The 27144-nt window shown below is 44.7% G+C and overlaps 1 protein-coding gene across 4 annotated transcripts; it reads left to right on the forward strand.

Moving 5' to 3' along the window:
- The first annotated feature begins 98 nt into the window (after positions 1-98).
- Positions 99-27100, forward strand: SPATA6L (spermatogenesis associated 6 like). Of its 4 annotated transcripts, none has more exons than XM_083420367.1 (13): positions 100-650; positions 2852-2989; positions 3989-4037; positions 4855-4896; positions 6205-6329; positions 10608-10685; positions 12016-12279; positions 14848-14941; positions 16590-16633; positions 19923-20098; positions 21553-21646; positions 23716-23834; positions 26923-27100. In XM_083420367.1, exons 1-12 carry the CDS (start codon positions 612-614, stop codon positions 23815-23817), a joined length of 1245 nt encoding a protein of 414 aa, XP_083276493.1. In that variant the 5' UTR covers positions 100-611; the 3' UTR covers positions 23818-23834; positions 26923-27100. The 4 variants fall into 4 exon arrangements, with proteins under 4 accessions (XP_083276495.1, XP_083276493.1, XP_083276496.1 ...); XM_083420368.1 differs by lacking the exon at positions 100-650 and adding an exon at positions 1730-2101; XM_083420369.1 differs by lacking the exon at positions 12016-12279 and having other exon boundaries at positions 99-650.
- Positions 27101-27144: the final 44 nt, after the last annotated feature.

Consider the following 27144-nt stretch of genomic DNA (forward strand, 5'->3'; position numbering starts at 1 on the left):
CCCCCGATTTATTTCCCCCGATTTGAACTATAAAATTGTGATTTTCTTGATTCCAAATGAGAGCACCCCTAAACATTTTTTTTAAAAAGCACTGATTATTACTATTACTACATAGGTTCATAGAGTTGGAAGGGGCCACGAGGGTCATCTTGTCCAACCCCCTGTAATGGAGGAATCTTTCACCCCTCGTGGGACTCGAGCCCACAACCCTGAGATGATGAAGCCTCTCATGCTCTACCGAAGGAGCTATTCAGCAGCCCATTAACATCATCATCATCATCATGTGCTAGGGCAAAAGCTTTCCAGCTTGCAGGGCTCGGGGAGAAGGCAGAAAGGGCCACCTGCCGGCGGGACCGGTTGTTCCATTGCACCAGTTTCCCGGCTAGGACATTTTTGCTCGCGAGTAAACCCAGGCCCCGCCGTCAGAGAGAGAGAGAGGCGCCTGGGGGAAAGGACCCGAGGCCCCTCCTCCCCTCCCCTCCCCTCCCCGCGGAGAGCGAGGGACGCTGGAACGTTGGCGTCGCCATGGCAACACGACGCTTTCTCTCCCCCCCCCCCCCGACGGTGTGGCTGCCCTGGCGGAAGGAAGAGCCCCTTTCGCGCCCCGGAGGATGCCGCTCAAGGTGGTGGTGGAGCTGCAGATCCATGCGGTGAGGCCGGCAGGAGAGGGGGGCTGTGCAGGGCCAGATGCGGAGAACGTCAGAAATGTAGCTGCGAGATCCTATCAACACGTGTTTGTGTGCATACACGTATATACCTTGTCTACATGAATGTATATATGTGTGTGTGTGTGTGTTTGTGATGAGGATGCCACTGGAGGTGGAGCTGCAGATCCACACGCCAAGGCGGGCAGGAGAGGGGAGGACCCCAGAAACATAGCCCCCCCCTCTATATAATATGTGTGTGCACATGTATGTATGCGTGTATATACATTGTGTGTGTGTACACATACACAGTTGCCAACATAGCAGTTCGAAGTGCAAGCACGTCAAAGTGCAAGTAGATAAATAGGTACCGCTCCGGAGGGAAGGTAAACAGCGTTGCTCTGGTTCGCCAGAAGCGGCTTAGTCATGCTGGCCACATGACCCGGAAGCTGTATGTCGGCTCCCTCGGCCAATAAAGCGAGATAAGCGCCGCAACCCCAGAATCGGCTACGACTGGACCTAATGGTCAGGGGTCCCTTTACCTTTACACATACACAGTGCTTTTTTTAAAAAAGGTGCCGTACTCACCCTGAAGTAGATACAATCAGTGCCACACTTTTAACATTTGAAAAAAAAGGTGCCAGCACTGCATACTTTTGAGTAACCCCAGGAAAAAAGCACTTATGTATGTATGTGTGTGTTTGTGTGCCTGTGTGTGTGCATCTATGTATATGTGTATGTTTGTCTATCTATCATCTATCTATCTATCTATCTATCTATCTATCATCCATCTATCTATCTATCATCTATCTATCTATCTATCATCATCTGCTCTTCCCTTTTTCTTTTTTCCTTTTTGCCCCTAGTTGGGAGAGGGAAATTTGCAGTGGAAATGAAGGCGGGAAGCCAAAGCCCTGTTTCTTTCTGCAAAAAACGCTAACTTATTTCCAAGGGAGAGAAGCCAGAGTTCAACCTTGATTGCGATGCCGTTAGGATTTGCCGTTCCCCAGTCCAGTTGGGGAGGGGGTGATTGCCTGTGCTCTACACATGCCCAGAGGTTTTCTCATCTATATGTGTGCAGTTTGAACTGTGTAAAGTTTCATCATCCAAGAACATTTGAAATATAGAGGAGAAGGCCTGGAGCGGGGAGAAATCAACAGAAAAATGGGGAGCTCCCTCATTTTTCCACATTCCACCCCACCCAGGCCTTCACGTCTCTAATTCACAATCAGTCTTTGGTTACAATTGTGGGGTTCTCTGCACTGTGGTTTAGAGTAGGGCTGGATCTCAGGTTATAGTTTAAAGAGAAGCCAGCAGCATAGAATGTAAACTTACTTTCCAAGCCAGAATATGTTATTGTTCTTACTTGTCCAAGATTCACTGATGGAGAAAAGATCACTGGAGATTGTGTTCACTGTTTGAGCTCCCCCATCATGGCATCACCATTCATATTAATGGTGAGAAGGGTTCCTGGCAAAGTTTTGTGCGCTAGCATGACGTATGGAGCTGTGGGTTAAAACACTGAGCCTAGGACTTGCTGATCAGAAGGTTGGCGATTCGAATCCCCACGGCAGGGTGAGCTCCCGTTGCTCGGTCCCTGCTCCTGCCAACCTAGCAGTTCAAAAGCACGTCGAAGTGCAAGTAGATAAACAGGTAACGCTCCGGCGGGAAAGTAAATGGCGTTTCCATGCGCTGCTCTAGTTCACCAGAAGTGGCTTAGTCGTGCTGGCCACATGACCCGGAAGCTGTACGCCAGCTCCCTCAGCCAATGAAGCGAGATGAGCGCTGCAACCCAGGAGTTGGCCATGACTAGACCTAATGATGAGGGGTCCCTTTACCTTTTAGACCAAGTGAATGTTTGAGTGAATTCTGGGTCTATGATGGTGGTGCTCGGAGCTGGCTCAACACATTTTGCTGGCTGAGGTGGAACAGCAAACACTGCCTGCCCCATTAAGTTATATATTTTGGCAACTGAGTTAGAGAATCCCATGAGCAACTCTTCTGCTTACCCAATGGCAGTAAAAATGATCATGCATGGAGTAACTAGCCATTTGCTTCCCTTTATAACCCTCAAAATTAGATGCCCGAGGCGGCTGCTATTTGTCATGCTATGTCTGTTCATCATTTTGCAGTTGGTGGCAAACAATCACGATGCACCTTCTGCTTCTGTCTCCTTTCAACTGTTCTGATCTTCTCTTCCATCCCAGGTCTCTTGTCCTGGTGTCTACTTGACGGACAAGAATGATGTTTATCTGCATGTTTGCATCCTGGGCCAGTGCAAGGAAACTGAGAGCCTTCGACCCATCTTCCCTCTCTTGTTCCATGAGAAAATGTGGTTTGAAAAGGTAACCTAGGATTGCGTCTTGCAAAATCCTTGCCTAAGATGTATTTATTCTCCCCCCCCCCTTTTTTTTGAACCTAAGCACTCGTCTGTATCAGATCGAGAGTCTGGCTTAAAGCCAACAGCTCTGCATAGTCTTGGACACAACAAACGTAAATGGGTGAGGGGATTGTGTATATTTTATCTCCATTTTGCATTTGCCATAGTCAAAAATGCCATGCTTTTTAGGTGGCAAGTATTGTTAACTGTGAGATGCAAGGCTCAGAGGCATCCTGAGGGAATTAACATGCTGCTGCCCAGTGCTACTCATTTCATCCCATAATAAGCCTTCTGGTAGGGGTTCAAGGCAGCACAGGGCAACACCAGACACATGACCCCCCCTCCCCTCAAACCAGCCCTGTTCAGTGGGATTGAAGATAACATCCATACTCTTCTAGCAGGGCTTGATCTTGATCAGTGGCACTATCAATTTAGTTCACAAAATCTATAAGCTTCTTGCCCATATATTGGAGTATTTTGGTGCTCTTTTCTTGGAATATAGTTGATGAGTGACTGCAGGTTTGTTTGTTTTATCAAGGAATCTGAAAGTCATAAGCACACTTTTTAATTCTTGAGACTACTGTTCTTCGGCTTAATGCAGTAGAAACAAAGTAGAAAAAGGGCATTTCCTTCCAATGATTGTTCTTTAATATACTGTATTGTGGGATATATAGAACTTTCACAGGACAAAAGCATATAAATCTTTGGAAGTGCAGTAATATGTACATTTCTTTAAATTTAATCAGCTGATTGATCAATCAGTTAAAACTGTGTGTGGTATTCAACTAGGTTTTACTCAAAGAAGATCGATTGAAATTAAAGGACTTAACTTAGTCATATTCATTAATTTCAGTGGGTTTATGCTGAGCACAACTTTGTGGTTTTAATCACATGGGAAATGATTTAATTGGTTAATAGCTTTAATAACTTTATCCTTGTCTTTGCCTTCGCTTCCGTTCTGTAGGTATTTGAAAAAGCTACAGATCCTGTTGCTGTTGTAGAACTGCTAGAAAGTAAGTTTTCCTTTCTGTTATCTGTTGCTGAAGGTACTGTAATTACTGCAGGTCCATGATGATATTTCCAATGGCTTGGTTCAGATGCAATGGAAAACCATGGTTTCCTTCTATGTGAATGGGCTACACAGTCCTCAGCCTTGCACCGGCAACCCCCTCCCAACTTCCTCTTTCATGTAGCAGAGGATAAAAGTGAAAGCGTCTCCTTTAAACTAAGCATAGTTCCCTGTGGCATCTAAACTTGGGTAGCCATGGTTGGAGAACTGTGGTTGCTCTAAAACTGGAAACGGAAGCTTTTGATCCCAGACACGAAGGAGAAGAGCGGAGAAGGAGGTGCATGCAAACCTTGGTGTGGCTTGTTCTCCTAGCAGGAAACAATGGTTTCACATTGTGTCTGGTCCAACCAGCGTGTCATGTTTCATATTTATTTCCCAGAAAAGCTTGTGGGTGATGTATAGTTTTTGACCATTCAGGAAGGGCTTCTTCTTTTCACCATAACAACCGGGGAATATAGTGTTATGAGTTTTGGGGGAGGGTAGTCTGTATGCCTTTTTTTGTGGTGTTTCAATTCTATATGATTTCCACAATGCCCCAGGAAAATGGGGGGTTGCCTGTATATTCAAAACCCATTGAGTTCAATGGGGGTAGAATTGCCAGAGTCTACCCCCCCGAAGCCTGCCTCCTTTCCATCCCCTTTTATATTTTACATTTTTATTTTCCCCATAAAGTTGAACACGCACAAGTTGCAGGCTTAATGCATAGTTTAAATATTACATGTCTCTCTCATGAATAACATCGTTTGTTCCTCTTCTTTTAGGAAATGTAACAAAGTTCCGATTAGTCGAAGTGGTACCTTCAGGTAAACAGGAGAAACCTATTCTTCACAACTTCCATAAACTCTGCAATGAAAGAATGAATCTTGGATGATGTTGGGGTTAGACATGCTGATTTCTTTTTCCCCGTAGTGTTTCTGTATCTGCTGTTATTACTTAGGAGGAGGTGATACAAGACAATATATATATGCCATTTTAATTCTGGAAAAATATGTCCGTCTGTGCAACATTCATGGAAATTAGCTGGCTGGTGGCATTTTGTTGTACAGGAGAACTGAACACATGGTGGCAGAATAAGCCTTCTATAAGATTCAGTCCTAAATGGCTTAGAAAGCTTGCGGTGTCACCTTGTTTAGCTGTTTGTGTGATCAGTTTGCTCTCAGAAGGGCTTTCAGGTGATGAGGAAAAACCTTTTTAATTCTTAAAACTGTACTCATGTCACTTCATGCAATTTATTTATTTTTTAACGGAATTTGGCCAAACTCAAAAATATTTTAAACCTAATTCTTCCCATTCCCCACTGCTCCATATATATCTTTTCATTTAACTGCTAGTATGATCAACTACACCTTGTGAGAGCATTTAAAAATTCACAACGATTAACTGACCCAACAGTAGGAAAAACTCAGTAACCTATGCAGTTCATAGCTGTTGTAGTTTTCATCTATGAAGATGAGGGTGAAAATTTCAAGATCTTTGTTGTCAGGGCTCTTTTTCAGCCGGAACCCACCAAAACTCCTTAACTACAGGAGCTAGTTCCAAGTTATGAAAATCTAAGAAAAAAATTAATAATAATAATGGGGAAAAAACCCCTGTAGAAGAAGAAGAAGAGTTTGGATTTGATATCCCGCCTTTCACTCCCCTTCAGGAGTCTCAAAGCGGCTGACATTCTCCTTTCCCTTCCTCCCCCACAACAAACACTCTGTGAGGTGAGTGAGGCTGAGAGACTTCAAAGAAGTGTGACTGGCCCAAGGTCGCCCAGCAGCTGCATGTGGAGGAGCGGAGACGCGAACCCGGTTCCCCAGATTACGAGACTACCGCTCTTAACCACTACACCACACTGGCTATAGGAGTTAGTTCCCACAGCACAACACAGATTCTAGTGGCTGAATTTCCTCTTACACCTCCTCCTCCTTCTCCTAATCCGGCTCACGGAATTTCTGCAGATGTGTTGTACACTTTGCAACAGAATGTTTCTTGGAAAACCGTGAGCAATGAAAATGGCCTTTTTTGACTTGCGCTGTGAAGAGGGCTTGTGATCCTTTGTGGGGGACAGGTTACAGTGTTTGCTTGCATTATCCTAGCACTCTTTCTCCTTTTGTTTCACATTTCAGGGAAAGGCGAGCTTGCATTTTATGAAGCGAATACTCGAGGTTTTCTGTTTCCAGAGCCTAAACTGACTCCTGCGTATCCCGGTGTGGACAGAGAGTTACTAATGAAGACACGCCCTTCTTTCCCAGTAAGTGGTTATGGAATGTGTATCCCAAAAAACAGAAACATCTACTCAGTAGCCAGTTCTTGCTTATGTCACAGTGATTCCCAACATGCAGTAAACATTTATCTTCTTTATTTACCTTGGTTTATTTAACGCTGGAACCATTAAGCTATGGGAACCATTAGGAAAACAGCTGCGGCACCATCAGAACAAAACAGAACACAGCCCCTCACAGTCAAAATAGGCAGAATAGAAAATAATTAAGTAGCATGGTGTGTCTCCATTAGAAAATTACGAATGCCTTGCTGGCCTAGTCCTCACACAATATGGCAGTGCATGGCTAGCGAAGTTAAATCTGGTTCCTTGTTTGTTGTACAGTGGTACCTTGATTCTCAAATACCTTGGAACTCAAATGCCTTGGTTCTCAAACACTGAAAACCCAGAAGTAAGTGTTCCGATTTTTGAACGTTTTTTGGAAGCCAAATGTCCAATGCGGTTGCCGGCTACTGTTTCCGGGGCACCTGGACCAATCAGAAGCTGCGCCTTGGTTTTCGAGCATTTCGGAAGTCAAACGGACTTCTGGAACAGATTAAGTTTGGTGCTTTTGTTTTTGCTATTTATTTTGCATTATTGTTTTTGAGGCTTTTTCGGTTAATTTGTTTTTGTGACTGTGTGGAACCCAGTTCAGCTACTGATTGATTGATTGATTGTGTGACTGCGGAAATGGATAAAAGCCCCCCATCCTAACAATGACTATCATCAGTGCAGATAAGAAAAAAATAATAATAATTTTAATTTATATCATCTACAATACTGTCTTATTTATTTTATAGTACAGCACAGTGATTTTTGCTTTCATTTTATGGATCAGTGATCTCTTTAGATAGTAAAATTCATGTTAAATTGCTGTCTTAGGGGTTGTTTTTAAAAGTCTGGAACGGATTAATCCGTTTTGCATTACTTTCTATGGGAAAGCACGCCTTGGTTTTGGAATGCTTTGGTTACGGAACGGACTTCTGGAATGGATTAAGTTTGAGAACCAAGGTACCACTGTATCTGACTTCTCTAACGTCTGAGGAGATGGCTCTTCTGTGAACATAAGTTTCATGGGTGTCTGTTCAATAAACAAGTGTATTTTATTGCAAGGAAAGATCTAATTGGTGCCAAGTGGGGGATTCCCCCCACCCAAATGCAAATAGCAGCTTCAGAGGAGGGTTTTTTTCCAGCATTGCATCAGGGGTAGAATCATAAGGTCCATGGGACCCAGGCTACTTTGGGCTTTAAGGTAATGGCTAACATTTAGAATTGGGCCTGGAATCCATATTAACTGTCTCATACCTTACAGTCAGCTTCAGGAGAGCTGTTGCTGGATGGTGGGTGTCAGGCAGTGGTGTAGCGTGGGGGGTGCAGGGGGGGCCGGCCGCAACATCTGGGGGGGGGCGCGCGCTCGCACTCGCAGCTCTCTGCCCCTACCTGGCTCGCTCACTCTCTCACTGCAGTGCTGGCTGTGCGAATCCGATCCGAGCCGCCGGGTTGCCGCCCACTGTGGAGGGGAGGGTGCCAGGCGTGCGGTGCGGTGCGAAGAGAGAGCGAGGGACTATCTGGGGGAAGGACAGTCCACCGGGGGGGGGGGCAAATTACTTGCCTTGCCCTGGGTTAGGGGGCGCAAATTACTTGCCTTGCCCCGGGTGCTGACAACCCACGCTACGCCACTGGTGTCAGGGTGGACATCTGTCAGCAGGGCTCCACTGCCAATCCCTGGAGCCTCTCCTGGCTCTCTTTCTCTTTCTCCATGCGATTATTGCTGGTTCATCTGCTTTCTCAAAGTGAGCGAGCGGTGAGAAGAGGAGCTGTACACTCTGCATGCCTGCTCATCTCCTTTGGGGAGGTGGTGGTGCAGATCAGCTCAGAGGGACAAATAAGTACAGCAACAGCTGGGAGGAAGGGGCAGGTAAGTGCATCTAGGAAACAGGGTGCACTAGGAGCACGTTTCTCCCCAAAACCTGGATCCAGCCTTCTCTGTGGTGGTTCCTCAGTGTGAAACATGCTCCCATGCCAGACCCGCCGGGCCCCTTCTCTTCTCGCACTTAAGATACATTTGGTTCAGCAGACTTTGGATTATTAATGGCTACAATGTTGTGAGTTTTTAACTCATCCACCAGTGCTATTCATGAGTCTTTCCATAGAGGTTTGTTGTGTATGTTTTAATCGTGAAATGTTGTTGATTTTGATATTTAATGGTGAGTTTTTAACCAGGTTGTTAGCATCTTACAGTGAGGGGGGAAGGTATTTGATCCCCTGCTAAATTTTCCCGTTTGCCCTCTGACGAAGAAATGACCAGTCCATAATTTTAATGGTAGGTTTATTGTAACTGTGAGAGACGGAATAACAACAGGAAAACCCCCAGAATCTCAGAAGACAAAAGTCAGAGATTGATGTGCATTATAATGAGTGAAATAAGTATTTGATCCCCTATCAACCAGCCAGATGTCGGGAAGGGCAAATGGGCAAATTTAGCAGGGGATCAAATACTTTCCCCCCTCGCTGTAGAAATGCCATGAAGTAAAATAGGCAGGAAATTCAATAGAACAAAAAAATGGAGTCATGTGTGCTGAATTCTTTGACGCTGCTGGAGTGCTCTGATTAAAAAGCAGTACAAAACTTTGGGAAGTTTTGTACCAGCACCTGACAACAGCCAGGCTGCCGAATTCTGCATCCGTTGTCGCTTCTTTTTACTCCCGGGGATTTTAGCTGTGGTTAGAACTGGCTGACTTGTCCTATTTGTTAATGTAAGGATGCTTGTTCATGTACAGGTACAGCAACGCAGCAAAGCAGAGTGGGTTGCATCACCATAGGTACGGCAGTGGCAATCCCGTTATAAAATGTTTCTGCCACATATTAGCCAAATTTATTTCTTTTGAACTGTGCTATGTAGCCGCTGTGTCGTGAACGCTGGTCAAAATGTTACCACGCTGACCTATTGCCCTACAAGCCTCGGCCACTTCTGGCGATGGCAGCTGTTTCACAATGCCACAGTTGTGATTTTGTTTTGTGATGGAACAATCATGTCTTTTCCCAAACAGCATTTGATAGGATCTGGACTTTAATAGGTGAGTTTTAAACCATTACTGTGCTGAAAGGTGCTTAATTATTTACAGGAATTTGCACCCTTTTCCAAGTAAAAGACATCAGCTCCAAATGTTGGGATGCTTCTGTAGGATTGTGAGGCAATATCTTAGCTGGTTTTGCTTTCCTAAGCTTTCTCTTCTAATAGTTACATACCATATTTTTGACTTTCATGAATAAATGCATTGAAAATGCCCAAGTATTTGATCATTTATCTTTGCTATAGCCTGGCAAAGATGTGGATATAGCAGAGACCTTTGGTAGGCCTTTCTGTTTGTTCCATATTGAACACATGCAGCCACCCTAATTTCTATTAAGTACTCAAATGGTCCTTTAATTCTGTTTTTCTTTTTCTTTTTTCTTTTGGTTGGGAAATTGTTGACATACTTCCATGGGGATTTTGCTGCTTACTGTTTTCAGTTTTACCTATAGCACACTGGCCGCCTATTCCTATGTGTGGTTTACTCAGGAGTAAGTGTCAATGAATTGAGTGGGAAGTACTCTCAGGTGTGCATTGAACTATAATCTTGGCCCATTTCATATTTTTTATGAGGGCTTAAAAAATCTCACATGTAAGCCTGCCTAACAGGCCAAACCTATTCATGTATACCTGAAGGAGCGTCTCCACCCCCATCGTTTAGCCCAGACACTGAGGTGCAGCTCCAAGGGCCTTCTAACGGTTCCCTCACTGTGAGAAGCAAAGTTACAGGGAACCAGGCAGAGGGCCTTCTTGGTAGTGGCGCCCGCCCTGTGGAATGCCCTGCCATGAGATGTTAAGGAAATAAACAACTGACTTTTAGAAGACATCTGAAGGCATCCCTGTTTAGGGAAGTTTTAATGTTTGATGTTTTATCACTTTTATCACTATGGTGATGATGATGTTGGGAGCCACCCAGAGTGGCAGGGTATAAATAATAAATTATTATTATTATGAACCAAGTTCCACCAAATCTAAGGGAACTTTCACCCATATGAATGAGTTTAGGCTGCAGTTCTAAATGCACTTGCAAGAGAGCACATTCCATTAAATCAAGTGGGGCAGGACTTATTTCCAAGTAAACGGGCTTAGGATTGCCTTGCAAAAGATTAAAATAGCAAAATCTATTTAAAAATAATAATAATATGTAATTTCATTTCTTTACATAAATTTCTCATTCTTTTTTCAAATCTTTTAAGGGCATTGCACCAAAATTAGAGTTTTCCACAAGGACAACTATTACAGAACTTCCACTTCTGTCCAGAAGATGGTATCGTGTAAGTAATTTTAGCTAATTGACTCAGAGATGAACGGCAACATTTGAATACCTCATTGCATCTAGTATGACATAGCAGTCATAGCAATTCTGTATCTAGATAGTTCTCTTCAACTTCTGCTCAGATTATTAGCTACCTGGAATTAGCCCTAAGGAGCAGAAGGCTGTAACCATTTAAACTTTTTTATCATCCCTAAAAGTGGTACTCTTGTTCAAAAATGATTCAGGGCTAGGCGTTGTCATCCTCCAATGGGTGCCTGGGTTCAAGGAGGAGACAAAGAAAGTGCAGTTCAAGGTGTATGCAGTGCTTTCTTACTGGGGTTACGCAGGGGTCCGCATACCCCTAAACATTTTGTGAATCTAAGTTTGGCCTCATTGAGGGGCAATATTTCAATATGAGTAGGAAAATGAGAGTACCCCTAAACATTTTTTTAGAAAAAAAACATACCACTGCATGTATGACTCTGTCTTTCCGGATTGGGGCAAAACAAAGTTAAACTGATTGAACAATTTCTGTTGATGATCTCATTTTCCAGCTGTCCAGTGAGATTGTAGCCTTATCGGACTTTACCAATTGGTAGGGTGAGCATTGCTCCCAGATGGGAGGAAGGAAGTCAAATGACACCAAGGGTTGGTTCAGAGAAAGAGTTTATTCTGCTCTCCGGATAGCAGAAGGCACTTGCGTGGTCAGCTCAAAGCAAGTCCAAAGAAATGAGAAATTTCATGCAGTATATATATCCTCCAGGCACCCTCTCCCCCCTTCCCCAGGAGTCCATCCACGTCAGCTTAGACACGCAGGTTGACATCACAGATGTTCCTGCTCCTGTACATTTAACCATAAAAGGGTGTTCCTCTTCCTGTACTCTTGACCATATAAGGGTATTCCTGTTCTGGCACTCTCATCTTGGGGTAAGAAGATCACCAACTCTCCTGGCGCTGTTCCCGGACTAGGTCTGTGCGTCAGAGTGTGGTCTTTGTGATCAGGATGTAAGATAAGACCCAGACGCGCCATCCCTGCTCCACTGGAACAGTCAAGGCCATACATTGCCGTCACGGACTGATAAAGGAGAGAGCCTTGAGCGCTTGTTTATACAGCTGGGTTTTGGCTCAAGAGCTCAAGTTAAAGCATTTTAGAAATGCTCCCTTGGAGAAGGAAAAAATGAGGATTTGGGGTCCCATTTCAGACTGACTGCACAGAAACCCATTCTTTCCCCCTTCAAGATAGCCAGGGGGCACAACTTCTTGCTGTGTGGATATGTCCTCTGCCATACCTGTTCCTTTCTATAGCCAGATCTCCAGGCAGTGGGTGTAGATATTAATGTATTTTGCAGGGCAGAAATAAGAGCAGGTTGAGAAGGGCTGTCTCAGCATCGCCCCGGCGGAGGAGCATTTCACCGGCACGATGCAAGACAACAAAGAATAAGGGCTGTAGGCGATTCTCAAGATCATTTCCATCGCGTTCTCCGTCTCCAACAAGACGTCTCCAGGAGTTTTGCAGGGAAAGCCGGCAGCAGACGCCTTCTCTGAGCTTGAGGTCTGTTAAGTTCAAGTCAGAATCAGAATCAGACCCCAGGCCGCCTTTTGTAGTTCGACATGTAAGTCCTGAGAATGTAACTTTAAAAAAAATTGCCTGGCCAGGTAAACTGGGCATTCATCACTGTTCCTCCCGGGAAATTATAGGAGTCTGCAAACAGAATGCCGTACAAAAATACTTCTGTATAAGGTACACTAAAGGTGTAAATACGCTCTGTTGAAATGAGAAGAAGCTGCCAGTTTCGATCAATAGAAAAGTAAGATTTTGGAATGAATAATAGGGCCCAGTTGCCCTATTGGACCGCTGCAGAGTCCAAATTGTTTACAACAATATCAGTGAGATGTGCAAGGGCTCCTAGCAGATTATCCTATGCATGGTGGCTATCTGGAGGGGGCAATACCATTTTCAGCCCCAGCCTCCAGGGCTGGATGCAGGCTTAAGCATCTCGGCATAATGTGAAATGTAATTCTGTGTTCCAATAAGCCTCCTTCCTCAGGGCACAGCGTAGTCTGCAGCCTGCCCAGAGACTTCTGGGCCCTGATATCCTGCAAGACCCGCACTCGAGTCTTTGCCACCACGGACACGTCTAGGCATTACGTGATGCCGGCTGTAAATTTAGTAGACTAGCAGGCTGGGAAGGACAAAAATGTGAGTGCTGGAACTGACCTCCCACGTATTGTCATAGTCCAGAGCACATCAAGCAAGGTGCATCAAGCAAGCGTTTGATTCAGCAGGGTATTCCATCGCGACAGTTAATCTAGAGCGGTCGTTTGGGGAATGCACCTGCTGTGCATTTATTTCCAGGGTATCGGGAAACATGCAACTATTTGAAATCAGAAAGAAACTTCTCTCGTGGACAGTGTATTCCATATTAGTCCGTTACACACTTTCATTTAACAGTTAGGTTGAATATCAGATAGCTTTAATAGCTAATCTTTGGTACTCTGACCAGTCACTGATTCCAAGTGCTACTCCTGTACAGTGGTACCTCGGGTTAAGTACTTAATTCGTTCTGGAGGTCCGTTCTTAACCTGAAACTGTTCTTAACCTGAAGCACCACTTTAGCTAATGCGGCCTCCTGCTGCCGCTGCGCCACCAAAGCACGATTTCTGTTCTCATCCTGAAGCAAAGTTCTTAACCCGAGGTACTATTTCTGGGTTAGCGGAGTCTGTAACCTGAAGCATATGTAACCTGAAGCGTATGTAACCCGAGGTACCACTGTACAGGCAAACCTTGGAGATACTGCAGATTCGGTTCCAAGCCGCCTCAATAAAGCAATAATAATAATTTTATTACTTATACCCCGCCCATCTGACTGGGTTGCCCCAACCACCATAAAAGCACAGCAAACATGGCAAAAAAAACAATTCTCTTGGTTTCCCAGTGCGTATAAAATTTGTGTTTGCACTATACTGTAGTCTGTCAAGCCAGGCACCCCTGGTTGCAGGAGCGGAAGGAGAAAAACCCTGGGCAACGGAGCAAACTGTGGTTAGAGTGGAAGCGAAAGCTTCTGAACTCTTCCTTGCAGCTATCAAGAGGAGAGGGGTGGCCGGCAGGGAGACACATGCAATCTCGGCAGAAATCTAGGCTTGTTCATTTCTCTCTAAACCACAGTTTAGTGTGACACAGGAGTGGTTCACCCAATGGGGCAGGAGGGAGAGGAATGTAGCAGCGATGGCAAAGTCAGGGCTTTGCAGATACATCGACAAAAGCGGCGGACAAGGTCCAGTGTTGTGCCCCTCCAGTAAGCAACAATAACACCATTACTGGAAGGCTGTTGTGGTTTCAGGTGTGGCTGAATAATACAAAATCAGCCAGTGGGGCAGAATGACTCATCCCAAGCAGGGTTCATTTAGAACAGCGGTTCTCAACTTGTGGGTCCCCAGATGTTGTTGAACTACAACTCCCACCGTCCCTTAGCTCTGGTCTTGCTAGCTAGGGGTGATGGGAGTTGTAGTTCAACAACATCTGGGGACCCACAGGTTGAGAAAGGCTGATTTAGAAGGAGGTGAGGCCGGAGCAAGCGAATCATAGAGACCCCCAAGGCCCTTGTAGAGCGGAATTTTGGAGTCGTATACATCTTTCCTTGTGTAATGAACCACTTGCAGGCCACGAGCAGATATCCTGTGGGTCACTAGTTTGGGAATGACAGTCTTAACTTTTTCCGAATATCTGAAATTTGGTTGGATTCAGAGTGCCCCTTCCATGAGCAGAAGGACCTGAGATCCATTGGATCCCCTTACAGGAGGAAGAGAGAGGAGAGTTAGGGGGATTTTTGTTGATTCCCCCCAGGGCTACCTCCCACACTTCCCAGCGGATCTTCCAGAGCAGATTTTCAGGTGCCTGTAGCGGGGAGAAGGAATCAGTAAAAATGGGAGCATCCCAGGAGCAGAACTCCACTCTTGGGAACTCTGGATCCAGTGTTTTCAGTTAATTAGAGGGTTTAAAGCCAACCAGTCAGTTTTAATTTAAATTGAGAGATACACATTAGGGAATATCAAAGGGACCAGGGAGGGAACCTTAATGTTAATGGCAAGAATCGCAAGTATAGGTTCTTTTCCAAGCCTAATTCTGTTGTTTTAAGATTATTGTCTTGTTATTATTTCTTTGGTTTTTAATTTTTTTTTAGGTAGATTCTTCTAAAATGTTTTCTGAGCCATATTGGATTTCAAGTCAAAATACGAGCTCGTCAAGGAATTCCCACAAACTTCAGTTGAAACGAGGTACTTAACAATTCCTTAATCTTAATTAAAAATGTGAACTGTCCTGATAACAAGACCACCATGCATGTCATAGGGTTCTAATACGCTGTGGGTTGTATTCTGTCACCATTACTCCATTGAATTGATGTTTTATTCACATTGTTCCATTGATTTCTCAGGTAAGTGGGCTACTCTTTGGGATAGCATCCCAATATGTTTTGCATTCAAATCCTAAATCATTATTTCAGTTGCATGGGAATTCATGAGATTTCTCTCTCAAGTAATGGATTTCAGATCATGTTATAAGTTGCAGTTTTCACCCTTTCATTTGCTGCTGGGGTAAAGGAATTCTCCAGCACAACACTGCTGAGTAGTTTAGTACATAAGATACTAATACATTTTGTATTATTATTATTATTATTATTACAGTCATACCTTGGAAGTCGAATGGAATCCGTTCTGGAAGTCCGTTTGACTTCCAAAACGTTCGGAAACCAAGGTGCGGCTTCTGATTGGCTGCAGGAACCTCCTGCAGCCAATCGGAAGCCCCGTCAGACATTCGGCTTCCAAAAACAGTTTGCAAACCGGAACAGTCACTTCCGGGTTTGCGGCATTTGGGAGCCAAAACGTTCGAGAACTAAGCTGTTCGAAAACCAAGGTACGACTATATAATAATAATAATAATATATATTTTTTATTTATATCCCGCCCTAGTCTCTTGTGACAGAGCGTTCCACCAGATTATATTTTTACACCGCCCTATACCCGCAGGTCTCAGGGCGTTTCACAGGATAAAACCATGATATAAAACACACAGAATCAAAATAAAAACAAGAACAACCCAATGTATTCAGCTGTATTCAGAGGCAGTTCCAGATTTAGTGGGCCCTGATAGTTCTTTGTGCTTTTATATGTGTGTGAGGTTGGGGGATGAAGGCAGTACCTTTGAGAGTGTGCAGAATCCTTTCCCTTTCTCCAGCATAACCACAGCTTGTTTCAAACATCCTGTGGTTAGAAGAAGCAACTTTTAGGGCAAAACGGCTCCTTCCAGATATCACCACCCGTTTCTTACATTTGTGTAATCTGCACCTGTTAAACACACCTGCAAAGATTACTGCTGTTGATGTGCTTGGGAAATGACAGTTCCCGTGAGCGGGCTATCTGGGCGAGCTACGTATATGGATGGATGGCAGGGCCCGTGAAACAGTTGGAGGCAAAGCAGCGAATCTACCGTATTTTTTGCTCTATAAGACTCACTTTTCCCCCCCTAAAAAGTAAGGGGAAATGTGTGTGCGTCTTATGGAGCGAATGCAGGCTGCGCAGCTATCCTAGAAGCCAAAACAGCAAGAGGGACTGCTGCTTTCACTGTGCAGTGATCCCTCTTGCTGTTCTGGCTTCTGAGATTCAGAATATTTTTTTTCTTCTTTTCCTCCTCCAAAAACTAGGTGCGTCTTGTGGTCTGTTGCGTCTTATAGAGCGAAAAATACGGTACCGTATTTTGCTTGCTTGTTTCTGTTCTATATTAGAAATTGTGTTGACAAACCAACCAACAAACCATATGAAACCTCATTGCATCTTTCCTCAGCCCTCTTTCCATATGTGATACATGCAACTATAGGCATTGTTTTAATTCTTCAGAATTGATTTTTTTATTTCTTATTTCTTGCAGCGTTATCGTACGATAGCTGGAAGTCTGCTTGCCCGGCAGCAAAGGTAATTTAAGAAGTGGAGTCTGTAGCATCATTTGCTGGTTAGGTTACTGGGTGTATGACTTTAATAAGACTAGATGCTTGCCATGTTGAGGTTAGGAAATGACAAAAACTTGAGGGGAAAAGGCTATTTATCAGTGTTGGCAAGGGCACACAGTTCATGTAACTTTCCACAAGGCACGTTTTATTCTGCACTAAAAGGGGTGTAAAGCTGGTTTGGATATAAGTCAGCGATTATACTTCTGAACTGTCATTCCCTGTGAAGAATTGTCAGGTCTGTAGGTAGTTGCTCGCGAGTAAACAGCCAGAACTCCGACCTGTCTTATACAGGTTTTATTTAGTGCAAACTATATACAGTTCAGAGATCTGGCGGGAAGGTAAACGGCTTTTCCGTGCGCTGCTCTTGTTCGCCAGAAGCGGCTTAGTCATGCTGGCCACATGACTCGGAAGCTGTACGCCGGCTCCCTTGGCCAGTAAAGTGAGATGAGTGCCGCAACCCCAGAGTCAGCCGCAACTGGACCTAACAGTCAGGAGGTCCCTTTACCTTTACACTCAGAGCATTCTGACTTAGCTCCTGCCTCTTTCTCATCAGACAGCAAAGAGAAAGAAACAAAGGACAATAGTCCTACATTCCAGAACACAGTAATAATAATAATAATAATAATAATAATAATTTATTTATACCCCGCCCTCCCCAGCCAAGGCCGGGCTCAGAGCGGCTTACAAGCAATAATAAAAAGAAGATGAATGATTACAACTTAAAAACAAGAATAAAATACAACATTAAAATAATGGAACATTAAAATATTAAAATGTAGCCTCATCTCAGGAGGAAAAGGAAAAGAAAAAAGAAAGAGAGGGAGGGAATCAAATTGGCTCCAAGCCAAAGGCCAGGCGGAGCAACTCTGTCTTACAGGCCCTGTGGAAAGAAATCAGATCCTGCAGGGCCCTGGTCTCATGAGGCAGAGCGTTCCACCAGGCCGGAGCCAGAGTTGAAAAGGCCCTGGCTCTGGTTGAAGCCAATCTAACTTCCTTAGGGCCAGGGACCACTAGGGTGTTGCTATACATGGCCCTTGAGGCTCTCCGTGGGGCATACCAGGAGAGGCGGTCCCGTAGGTACTTCCCACTCTGTGGAATGAAAACATACACCGTCATGTGATAGACAACAATCTCATGACTGCAAACACGGAGCAAGAATCCTAACAGGGAGATCCGATTGAGCTAAGATAGGACTGCACCCTCCCTGAATGATCTAAGCTCACGATTTGGTGCTGTATCTATACCCAGTATCAGTCCTGGCATCTTAAGTTTGCGGCCATGGCCCAAGAGTGCATTTTACCACTGTCGCTTGATCGGCAAGTTTGAAAACCTGGCTATTTGGACACACGCCTTGGCAACTTCTGGTCTGCACTACGTTCACATTCCATGGGCCTCCCTTGGAAGACAGTTTGGAAGTTTTCACATTGTTCAAAACGTGGCAGCCTGCTTACTAGCATGAGCACACCAAGAGAAGCACTAAATGTGGGCTTGGGGGGTCTGTAGTAGCTCCCAGTTTCTCTTCAGAGCACAATTCAGAGCGCCAGGTTTACTCTTCAAGCCTTAAACAGCCGTGGTCTGGTTTGTTATAGAGGTCATCTTTCATGTGTGCCTCCCCTTCCTCATATACAAAGACTGGTTGCTGATGGTGGTGGTGGGGGGTTGGGGGATGGGCACAGAGCATTGGTGTGGTAGACTTGGACTTTGTGATGTTAGCTCAAAGTACCTCCTCCTATGTTTTGTTACCTACGTTGCATTCTGATCCATGTTTACAACACACTCTTTTCTATGCTGAGAAAGGAGATTGAATTGACTTTGTGACACAAGCGCTTGTTCTGAAAGTGGTAGAAACATATAGCTGAAGTACAGGAAATGATATCTACCCTTATCTTGTTGACTGGAAATGTGTCCTCTAGGGGGTCCTTGGAGTTCTCTCCCTTTATAGACATCCCAACTCCTGGAAAACTGCTTTATTACAATCAAGTGGTAATTTTATTACAATCAAGTGGGAGGGACAGGGGTGGTGCTGTGGTCTAAACCACTGAGCCTCTTGGGCTTGCCGATTGGAAGGTCGGCGGTTCAAATCCCCGCGACAGGGTGAGCTGCCGGTGCTCTTTACCAGCTCCTGCCAACCCAGCAGTTCAAAAGCATACCAGCGTGAGTAGATACATAGGTACCTCTGCAGTGGGAAGGTAACGGCATTTCCATGCGCTCTGGCATTCGTCACGGTCCTCCGTGTGGCAATAGCAATTTAGTCATGCTGGCCACAAGACCCAGGAAGGCTGTCTGTGGATAAATGCTGGCTCCCTTGGCCTGAAAGCGAGATGAGCGCCTCACCCCATAGTCGCCTTTGACTGGACTAAACTGTCCAGGGGTCCTTTGCCTTTTGTTACACACCACTCCTGTCTCCAGGCAGTGCAAGATTCCAGGGGTACCAAGCATGCTTCCCAGGGTCTGTGTTTCCTTTTGGACAGTGGAGACTATGGCACCTTTATGATATATGGTTTATTTACATGTAAATACAACCTGGGTCTAGATGGAGAAAGTTCAGAGCATTTTCATCCCAAGAGGGCCTCTTGCTTCTCCAATAAGCAGAAGAGGCTTGAACAGAGATCAGATATCAGCCAAGTTCTCTGCTTGTCCCAGCCAGCCCACATGGTTCTCCAAACGATTTCCTTTGCTTACATCATCCATACTGAAACCCTACATCCCTTAAACCCTTTTTGCCTCTGCCCACTAACACACAGCTGGAGGAGGGGTCCCACCCCTCTTCCTCTGGCATATTCCTCTGAATTATTACTTTGTTATTTGGGACGCGGGTGGCGCTGTGGGTAAAAGTCTCAGCGCCTAGGGCTTGCCGATCGAAAGGTTGGCGGTTTGAATCCCCGCGGCGGAGTGTGCTCCCGTTGTTCGGTCCCAGCGCCTGCCAACCTAGCAGTTCGAAAGCACTCCCGGGGGCAAGTAGATAAATAGGGACCGCTTACTAGTGGGAAGGTTAACGGCGTTTCCGTGTGCGGCTCTGGCTCGCCAGAGCAGCGATGTCACACTGGCCACGTGACCCGGAAGTGTCTCTGGACAGCGCTGGCCCCTGGCCTCTTGAGTGAGATGGGCGCACAACCCTAGAGTCTGTCAAGACTGGCCCGTACGGGCAGGGGTACCTTTACCTTTACTATTTGGCTGTCTGTCTTTATTTTTCCAATCAAGTGGTACATGAATGTTGTGAAATAATAATAAATAAACTCTTCCTTTCTCCACAGGTAACCAGAGACCTGGATATGCAATACAGCTTGGATCCTGGTTCATCATCACTTGAAACAAGGGAGCCTATTGATTTTGATTACTCTCTTTCCCTTTGCCACAAACCTTCATCTGACTCCTCCAAGCGCTACCGATCACCAAGCCCATGTGCGCGGTGGGCGTCTCCTCAACACAGGTGACCATTCCTAGATGCTTAAGTGACAGGCGGCCAGCATGTCTAGGCACCCCTGCCTCAAAAATTCCTGGAAGTCAGTTGCGGCAGCTGATGTTGCTGTTCTTATTTGCCATCCTATTTCCCAGGATCAGCTGCCAACCCTACGGGGCTGTCAAATTTCTAATGCCACCAGACAAATCTAGAGAGATAAGTGTATGGGACCGATGGCCATCAGGGACAGGCTTGAGTTAAAAACAGCCACAGCTTTGATTACAAGTTATGGGGGTTTGGTGCAGCATAGGACAATGTTCTGACCTTTGGGCTGCCCGATCGTTGGCCAGTATTTCCACCCCAGCTTGCCTGCTAGGTGACATGGAGGAGTTGGCAACAGGAAATGTCAACCCACAGCATGGGCTGCTTGGATGGGGCCCATGGAAACCTGGGAGTGTGGTTTCCAGGCCCCTAAGTGAGGCCAAGTCCTTAGTTCATGGAGGATACGGTCATCAATGGCTGCTAGCCACAGAGACTGGTATCTGAATACCAAATTTTTGGTGATGCCACGTGGATTGCAGAGCATCCATCTCACTTTAATTTGGCAGGCATCCACCTTGCTGATGTTGTGTTGATAAAAAGACACTTTTTGCATTTCCTAAGGCCTTTGGCAGTATTTGTTTTTTAAATTTAATTTGCTGGTTTTGCAAATTTGTATAGTGGTGTGTTTGCTTTTTGTTGGTTGTGGAGGACGGTTCTTTTCACTGCAAATTTTAAAAAATTGTGAGCCATCCTTCGTTAGGCAGGAGGTAGAATAATTTGATGCGGCTGTAACTGAATTTATTAATCATGTAGGAATCATATAATGCCCTCTGTGGACCTGCCTGACACCCATTCATTGGAGTAGGGGAGCTACATGCTTGCAATCCATCACACAAAGGCTAGGGATCCTTGTCAATTGAATTTGGTCTGCATTTTTCACATGCTGACTGGAGAACGCAATGCAATGATGCTGATCAGGAGAGATTAAGAAGAATAGGAGTTCTGTTCCAGGCAGGCCCCATAAACAATCCTGACCTTGTGGTATAAAAATAGCCAAGAAGATCTGAGAGAATTCCATATATTTGGATTCCTTTGCCATTGCTTTGTCAAAGAGATACTTTGGGTTCATAGTCAGCACTTTGGCAACAGTTGGCCTCCTCTGCGGAACCGTTCCATTTGTTGTTCGTAGTAGCAAGGAGAGTCGTTCTACGGGTGGCTCTTGGTCCTAACTTGCAGAACAGAGAGGTCAGAGGTTGAAAGAATTCTCTGGCTGCCTAATTTCACAGCTGTAAAAGAGGGTCAGAGGGCTTTTGTGATGGTGGGGAGCGGAAATGGGAACTGGCCGCTACTTGACAATACTTGTGTTACGTGATGGGACTATATGGAGAGAAATCATAAACGCTTAGTATCAAGTGACTTGAGTCCCCTGACATTTTTTCCAGAATATATTCCAGCCCCAATTCAAGCTGGGAAGAGATTAACGAGAGAGTGAAAAACCTCCTAACTTCAGACGAGGCCATACAAAGACTATCCTTTGTAAGTATGATGTGCTTTAAGCAGAACTGTTATTGATTCCTCTCGCTCCAGATGCAAGAGTGAAGTCCTATAAAGCCTTATATGGCTTGACATATTCTATAAAACAGGAGTAGACATGCTGTGGTCTTCCATATGGGTTGGTCTCCAGCTTCCAGCAGGCAGGGCCAAAGGTCAGGGATGATGGGACTTGTCATTCGTGTAACACTTTGTCAACTTATTTACCTCTGTTAAATCAAAACATTTCAGTCAACACTGGGGTTGTCATACGTCTGGGAATCAGACTGTCAAAATGGTGTCCGGGCAGATTTTTTGGGGAGATGTCAACAAAGGTCAACGACTTTGTCCAGTTTTCGCTTTTGGGAATATGGCAACCCTAGTCAACCCTAGTTAACTGAGCGGAGTTGTGGTTTAAAGTTTTAGCTAAAGTTGCTCGGGGCCAATCTAGATGTTTCCCCGATCAATGGGCGCAATCAAAAATGGCAGCAACACACCTAGTTCCTTTCTCTCTCCCTATGTGCTGCAACTTAGCTCTGCGACATGACATCCCACCCCTCCCCACCCCCTCAATTTCATTGGCTGTTGATACTGGGAGACAAAGACTCATCGCTTTGCCTAGATCCTGTGTCTTTTAGATGTTCCCATAGTTACGTGGCAGCCGTTTTTCTATGAATGGCTCCTAAGTGGGTTTTGTGGCGTTTACATGACCCAACCAGATGGATGAGGATTGTTCATGTGGATTATGAGCATGGGACCATCTTGGGACCACCTTGAGAGTGCGCGGTGGCAACAGATCCATACGGAAAACGACAAGGCCGGTTCTTGACCGCATTTGAATGTTGAAGGGAATGTTTTCAGCAGCTGCACATCTAGAGTAACATCTGCTTTGGGCTTTAAACTTCTGTGTACCTTTCCCAAGTTGCCTAATGCAAGACCCAAAGCCTGGCTCAAGATACGCCAGCCCTCTACGACCTCAGCAGCTAAAGCCTACAGCAGCTAAAGAGCTTGTGACACTTTTGCCTGTTTGGGAAGCCTTGGATATTGCCAAGATCAGTCAGTTGGGTGATTCACATAGCCTGTGGGTTATCAATAATTATTAAAACAAACAAGCACAGTTGGTAGAGCATGAGACTCTTAATCTCAGGGTTGCGGGCCCTACACTGGGCAAAAGATTCCTGCATTGCCAGGGGTTGGACTAAATGACCCTTGTGGTCTCTTCCAGCTCTACAATTCTATGGTTTTAAACAAGCAGAAAGCTCCTCAAACAGCCTTCATTTTCCCCAACTATGCAAAATAATCACAGCAGAAGAATGCAAATAAGTTCAGTGCAATTTTTTTCTTTGCAGATATACAATGCCTCAAACTTAAAAATGCAAGTGTATCCTGAAAATTGCATGCACACAATTACAAAACCCATAGGCACTTTTTGCACATTGCAAGGAACATAAATGTGCCTCTCTGCTGAGCCTTTCCCCCCTGCTTTGGTTGTCTTGCAGAGGAAGGAGCTCCTTCCTCTGTAGGAGTGCACTCTGTGGGACATCAGAGCCCTATATCTTCACAGGTCCTCTCTGCCAAACCTCTGATGGCTGGAAGGGGACCGCAAGGGCCTGATGAAATCAAGTTGTGGTCCACATCCAGCTTGTGGACGGGGAATTCCCCACCCCTGATTTAACTCTACCGAAAAGCCTTTTTTTCTGCTCATAATTTTTTGTGGCCATTCATCTCCCCCTCCAGGATCTCAATGTTATGCCTAGTTTAAATCAGAAACTGCTTTCACTCACTAATTTCAAAGCTCCCATGATGGAGACACAGATCCATGTGAGTTAACCCAAAGTGACATTACTTGCTGTTGTCTCTCCAAGATGATACATTCTTCTAATGAACCTTAATAGAAAGGTACTTTGACCGACAGAGCTAGAGGACAGTGTCATACATCAGTTGTTCCCAAACGTGCAGCGATAAGCTTCTTTTAATTCTCCTAGAACAGCTGATATATTTGTTTTCAGCCAGGCACATTTAGCAGCGCTGATGACGATGAACAACCCAGGTTTAACGGGGCAACTATTTTGCAGGGAGCCACTGATTCCGAAATTGATGATGTCCTTGAAAGAAGGTCCATCTCTTTGAGGAGTTCCCCACTGTGTGACTCAACGGATCAAAGATACTGCTTTTAACTGCTGTCATTGGCAAGGTATGCTGCATAAAGCCACCTCCTCTCTCTCTCTCTCTCTCTCTCTCTCTCTCTCTCTCTCTCTTTATTGGACTGGTCTATTTCAGAAGATTAAAAAAAGAACTGGGAAGGTTATATCAAGCCTGCTATAAATCGGTAAGATAAACTATTACAACAGCATTCCACGCCCCGTAAGGTGCAATTCTCACACCGACGTGGGTCAGGCAGGATGAGAGTGATTGCAGTGGTATCTTGCTTATTGCTAGGACCATAGCTGTCAACTTACAGATTTGAAAATAAGGGACCAGCAGCCTCGAAAATAAGGGCTCAGCAGCCAAAATAAGGGATTTTAGTCAACCAGCAGCCAAACGAAGCTTCAAGCGGTGATTCCCACAGTGCAGCAACCCGGCAAAGGGGATGCAGCAAGGAAAAACACCGTCACCTCTCTGCTGGGAAGCGCTGAGCAAAGGTGAGTCCCCAGGCAACGCGGCCGATTTGATCAGCACGAAGCATGCAAGCTCCACCCCCCAGTCATTCTTAGACTCCTTATTGGGTGAGCAACACAGCCAAGCAACACAGTTGGAGCCTCCCCCCTCCCTGGCTGGCAGGGAGGGAGAGGAGCTGCTTCCTTTGAAACCCGGGAAATTTAAGGGACATCATCAATAAGGGACAGCAGCAGGACACGGCACTGGGATAAGGGACTTTCCTGCCAAATAAGGGACGGTTGACAGCTATGGCTAGGACCTGTCTCGTGCTCTGCTATGAAGATGCTATTGTCCCTCGTGTTCTGCCATTCATTTAAAGAGCGTGCAAGAAACCCAGACTGGCATTGTGGAAGCCCTGCAGCTTCCACCACCTTCCACACTGTCTCACGGTCCGAAGGTTCTTCCTGGTGTTTAGTTGGAATCTACTTTCTTGTAACTTGAATCTGTTAAGTCAGAGGTTTTCAGCCTTTTTGAGTCCACGGCTCCTTTAACCAACTACATTCTTTCTGCGGCACCCCTGTGGGGCTCAGGAACCCAGCTGTGTCACCCCTTGCCTGCAGAGCTGGCAGCCTCTCACCCTTTTTCAAATACCCTCCCTTGTTCAGTGTCCCCTCAGCCTCCTCTCCCCTCTCCTTTTTTAAATATATATATTTTTTATTAGTTTTTAACATATCATTTTCAACAGTAATTAAACATACTTTTACATCTTATTCAATTTTTTTGACTTCCATCAGCCCTGACTGAAAATTTTCCAGTCTAATCTCTTAGTATGCATTTCTTAATTTTTCCTATTACATTTCAATCTCATAAGCAATATCTCTTATCTTTTTCTATTTTGTAACACTTCGCATATTTCTCCTTACAAAACTACTAGCGTAATTTGTTGATTACAGTTGCTCTTCAAGTAATTCATATACTTCCTCCAATCTTCTGTAAATCTCCGGTCTCACAGGTTTCGAATCCTTCTTTTAATTTTGTCCAATTCTGCATAGTCCATTAATTTCGTCTACCATTCTTCTTTCATCGGAATTTCTTCTTGCTGCCTTTCCCCTCTCCTTTCGTGTGTCCAGAAAAGCAGCATATAAAATTTATTATAAATGAATGAATGACTGAAATAAACAGGACTGGCTAGCACCTTTCGCACACTATAAATGGATGCATGTCCCAGAATGCATGGTAAAAGCTGAAAATTCTTAAGTACCGGTAGATGTGCAGAAGGTTTTCTACAATACAGTGGTACCTCGGGTTAAGTACTTAATTCGTTCCGGAGGTCTGTACTTAACCTGAAACTGTTCTTAACCTGAAGCACCACTTTAGCTAATGGGGCCTCCTGCTGCTGCCGCACCGCCAGAGCACAATTTCTCTTCTCATCCTGAAGCAAAGTTCTTAACCTGAAGCACTATTTCTGAGTTAACGGAGTCTGTAACCTGAAGTGTATGTAACCTGAAGCGTATGTAACCCAAGGTACCACTGTAGATTGTTAATAAGGGTCCCTGAAACCGGACAATTGAAAACTACTTATCTAGAATATGGATTTAAAAAAATAAAATAGTGTTTACACCACCTTGAGGGCCTTGGCTGTGAGTCCTGAAAGACTGGCTCCCTGAGCAGATTCACTGCCTGGGGTGTTGTTTAGGTGGAAGGGAGGTGCAGGCTTGTTGCTGTTGCTAATTTTTGTATTTTTGTTTTGGATCTTACAATTTTTTGTGGAAATAGTTTACCGTATTTTTTGCTCTATAAGACTTTTTCCCTCCTAAAAAGTAAGGGGAAATGCGTGTGCGTCTTATGGAGCGAATGCAGGCTGCGCAGCTATCCCAGAAGCCAGAACAGCAAGAGGGATTGCTGCTTTCACTGCACAGCGATCCCTCTTGCTGTTCTTGCTTCTGAGATTCAGAATATTTTTTTTCTTGTTTTCCTCCTCCAAAAACTAGGTGTGTCTTGTGGTCTGGTGCGTCTTATAGAGCGAAAAATATGGTAATTTGGTTGTGTGCTTTTGGATGTTTTATTTATTGCTTATGGCTTGTAACTCTCTCTTTTTATATCACAAAAAGATCCCTTGAAGCATTAAGAGAGTAAGAGATTCTTGTGATATAAAAAGAGACTCTCCCCTCCCGCAGAATCTCTCCCCTCCCGCAGTCTCTACTTAACTGTAGATCCCAATCATTAACCCAGTGATTCAGTTGTCATTGTTACCTCTGCTAGCTGGCAGATAATTGACACTGCCCCAGAGTCTAACCCTAGCACAACTGTAAATAAGTGAAGCAGTCTCCTCTTTTAAGTAATTTCTATGGTAAGTAACCGAGCTGAGAAATCACTGTGTTTGTGCAAAACTCGTCAGACAATCCCATAATAACTATTATGTTTGTACTTACGTAATTTCTTATATATTGTAAGCTGCCTTGAGCATGTTTTTAACAGCGTACAAATAAAACGATTAACTGATGCTTAGCTTGCAGTCTTCATTGAAGAACTGCATTCAGAGCACTGATGTTACAGTTCCCTTGCAAAACAAAAACAAAAATAGAAGAGGATATACGGGTTTGTCCAAGCATGACGTTTCTCTGTAATATTTTATCAGTTTCCCCCATCCTGTAGTAACAGACAATTTAACGCCTTTTTTCCAGAAAGAATACAGCAGCCTTGGGATATCAACCTGAAGACCCATTGCTGGCAAGATTTTCGTTCTAGAGCTAACTGATGAATGGTTTATTTTCTGTGTGATGTTATGTCTAAATTGGTTTGAAAACAACACTCTGTATTGTAGTGCTGATTAAAGGTTTGATTTATACATTTTCAAACAAGTGCAAGCCTATCAGCTTATTGTGGGTTGATGTCATGGTCCTATT

Source organism: Podarcis tiliguerta (assembly GCF_965153285.1).
Source record: "Podarcis tiliguerta genome assembly, chromosome: 17".
Lineage (NCBI taxonomy): Eukaryota > Metazoa > Chordata > Lepidosauria > Squamata > Lacertidae > Podarcis > Podarcis tiliguerta.

What these genes read in the sequence shown, in the direction of transcription:
- SPATA6L (XM_083420367.1), top strand. Translation starts at nt 612, where the DNA reads ATGCCGCTCAAGGTGGTGGTGGAGCTGCAGATCCATGCG. An exon ending in TGGAGCTGCAGATCCATGCG is followed by an intron (nt 651 to 2,851) that starts GTGAGGCCGGCA and finishes CTTCCATCCCAG; the next exon opens with GTCTCTTGTCCTGGTGTCTA. An exon ending in TGGGCGTCTCCTCAACACAG is followed by an intron (nt 20,099 to 21,552) that starts GTGACCATTCCT and finishes CATTTTTTCCAG; the next exon opens with AATATATTCCAGCCCCAATT.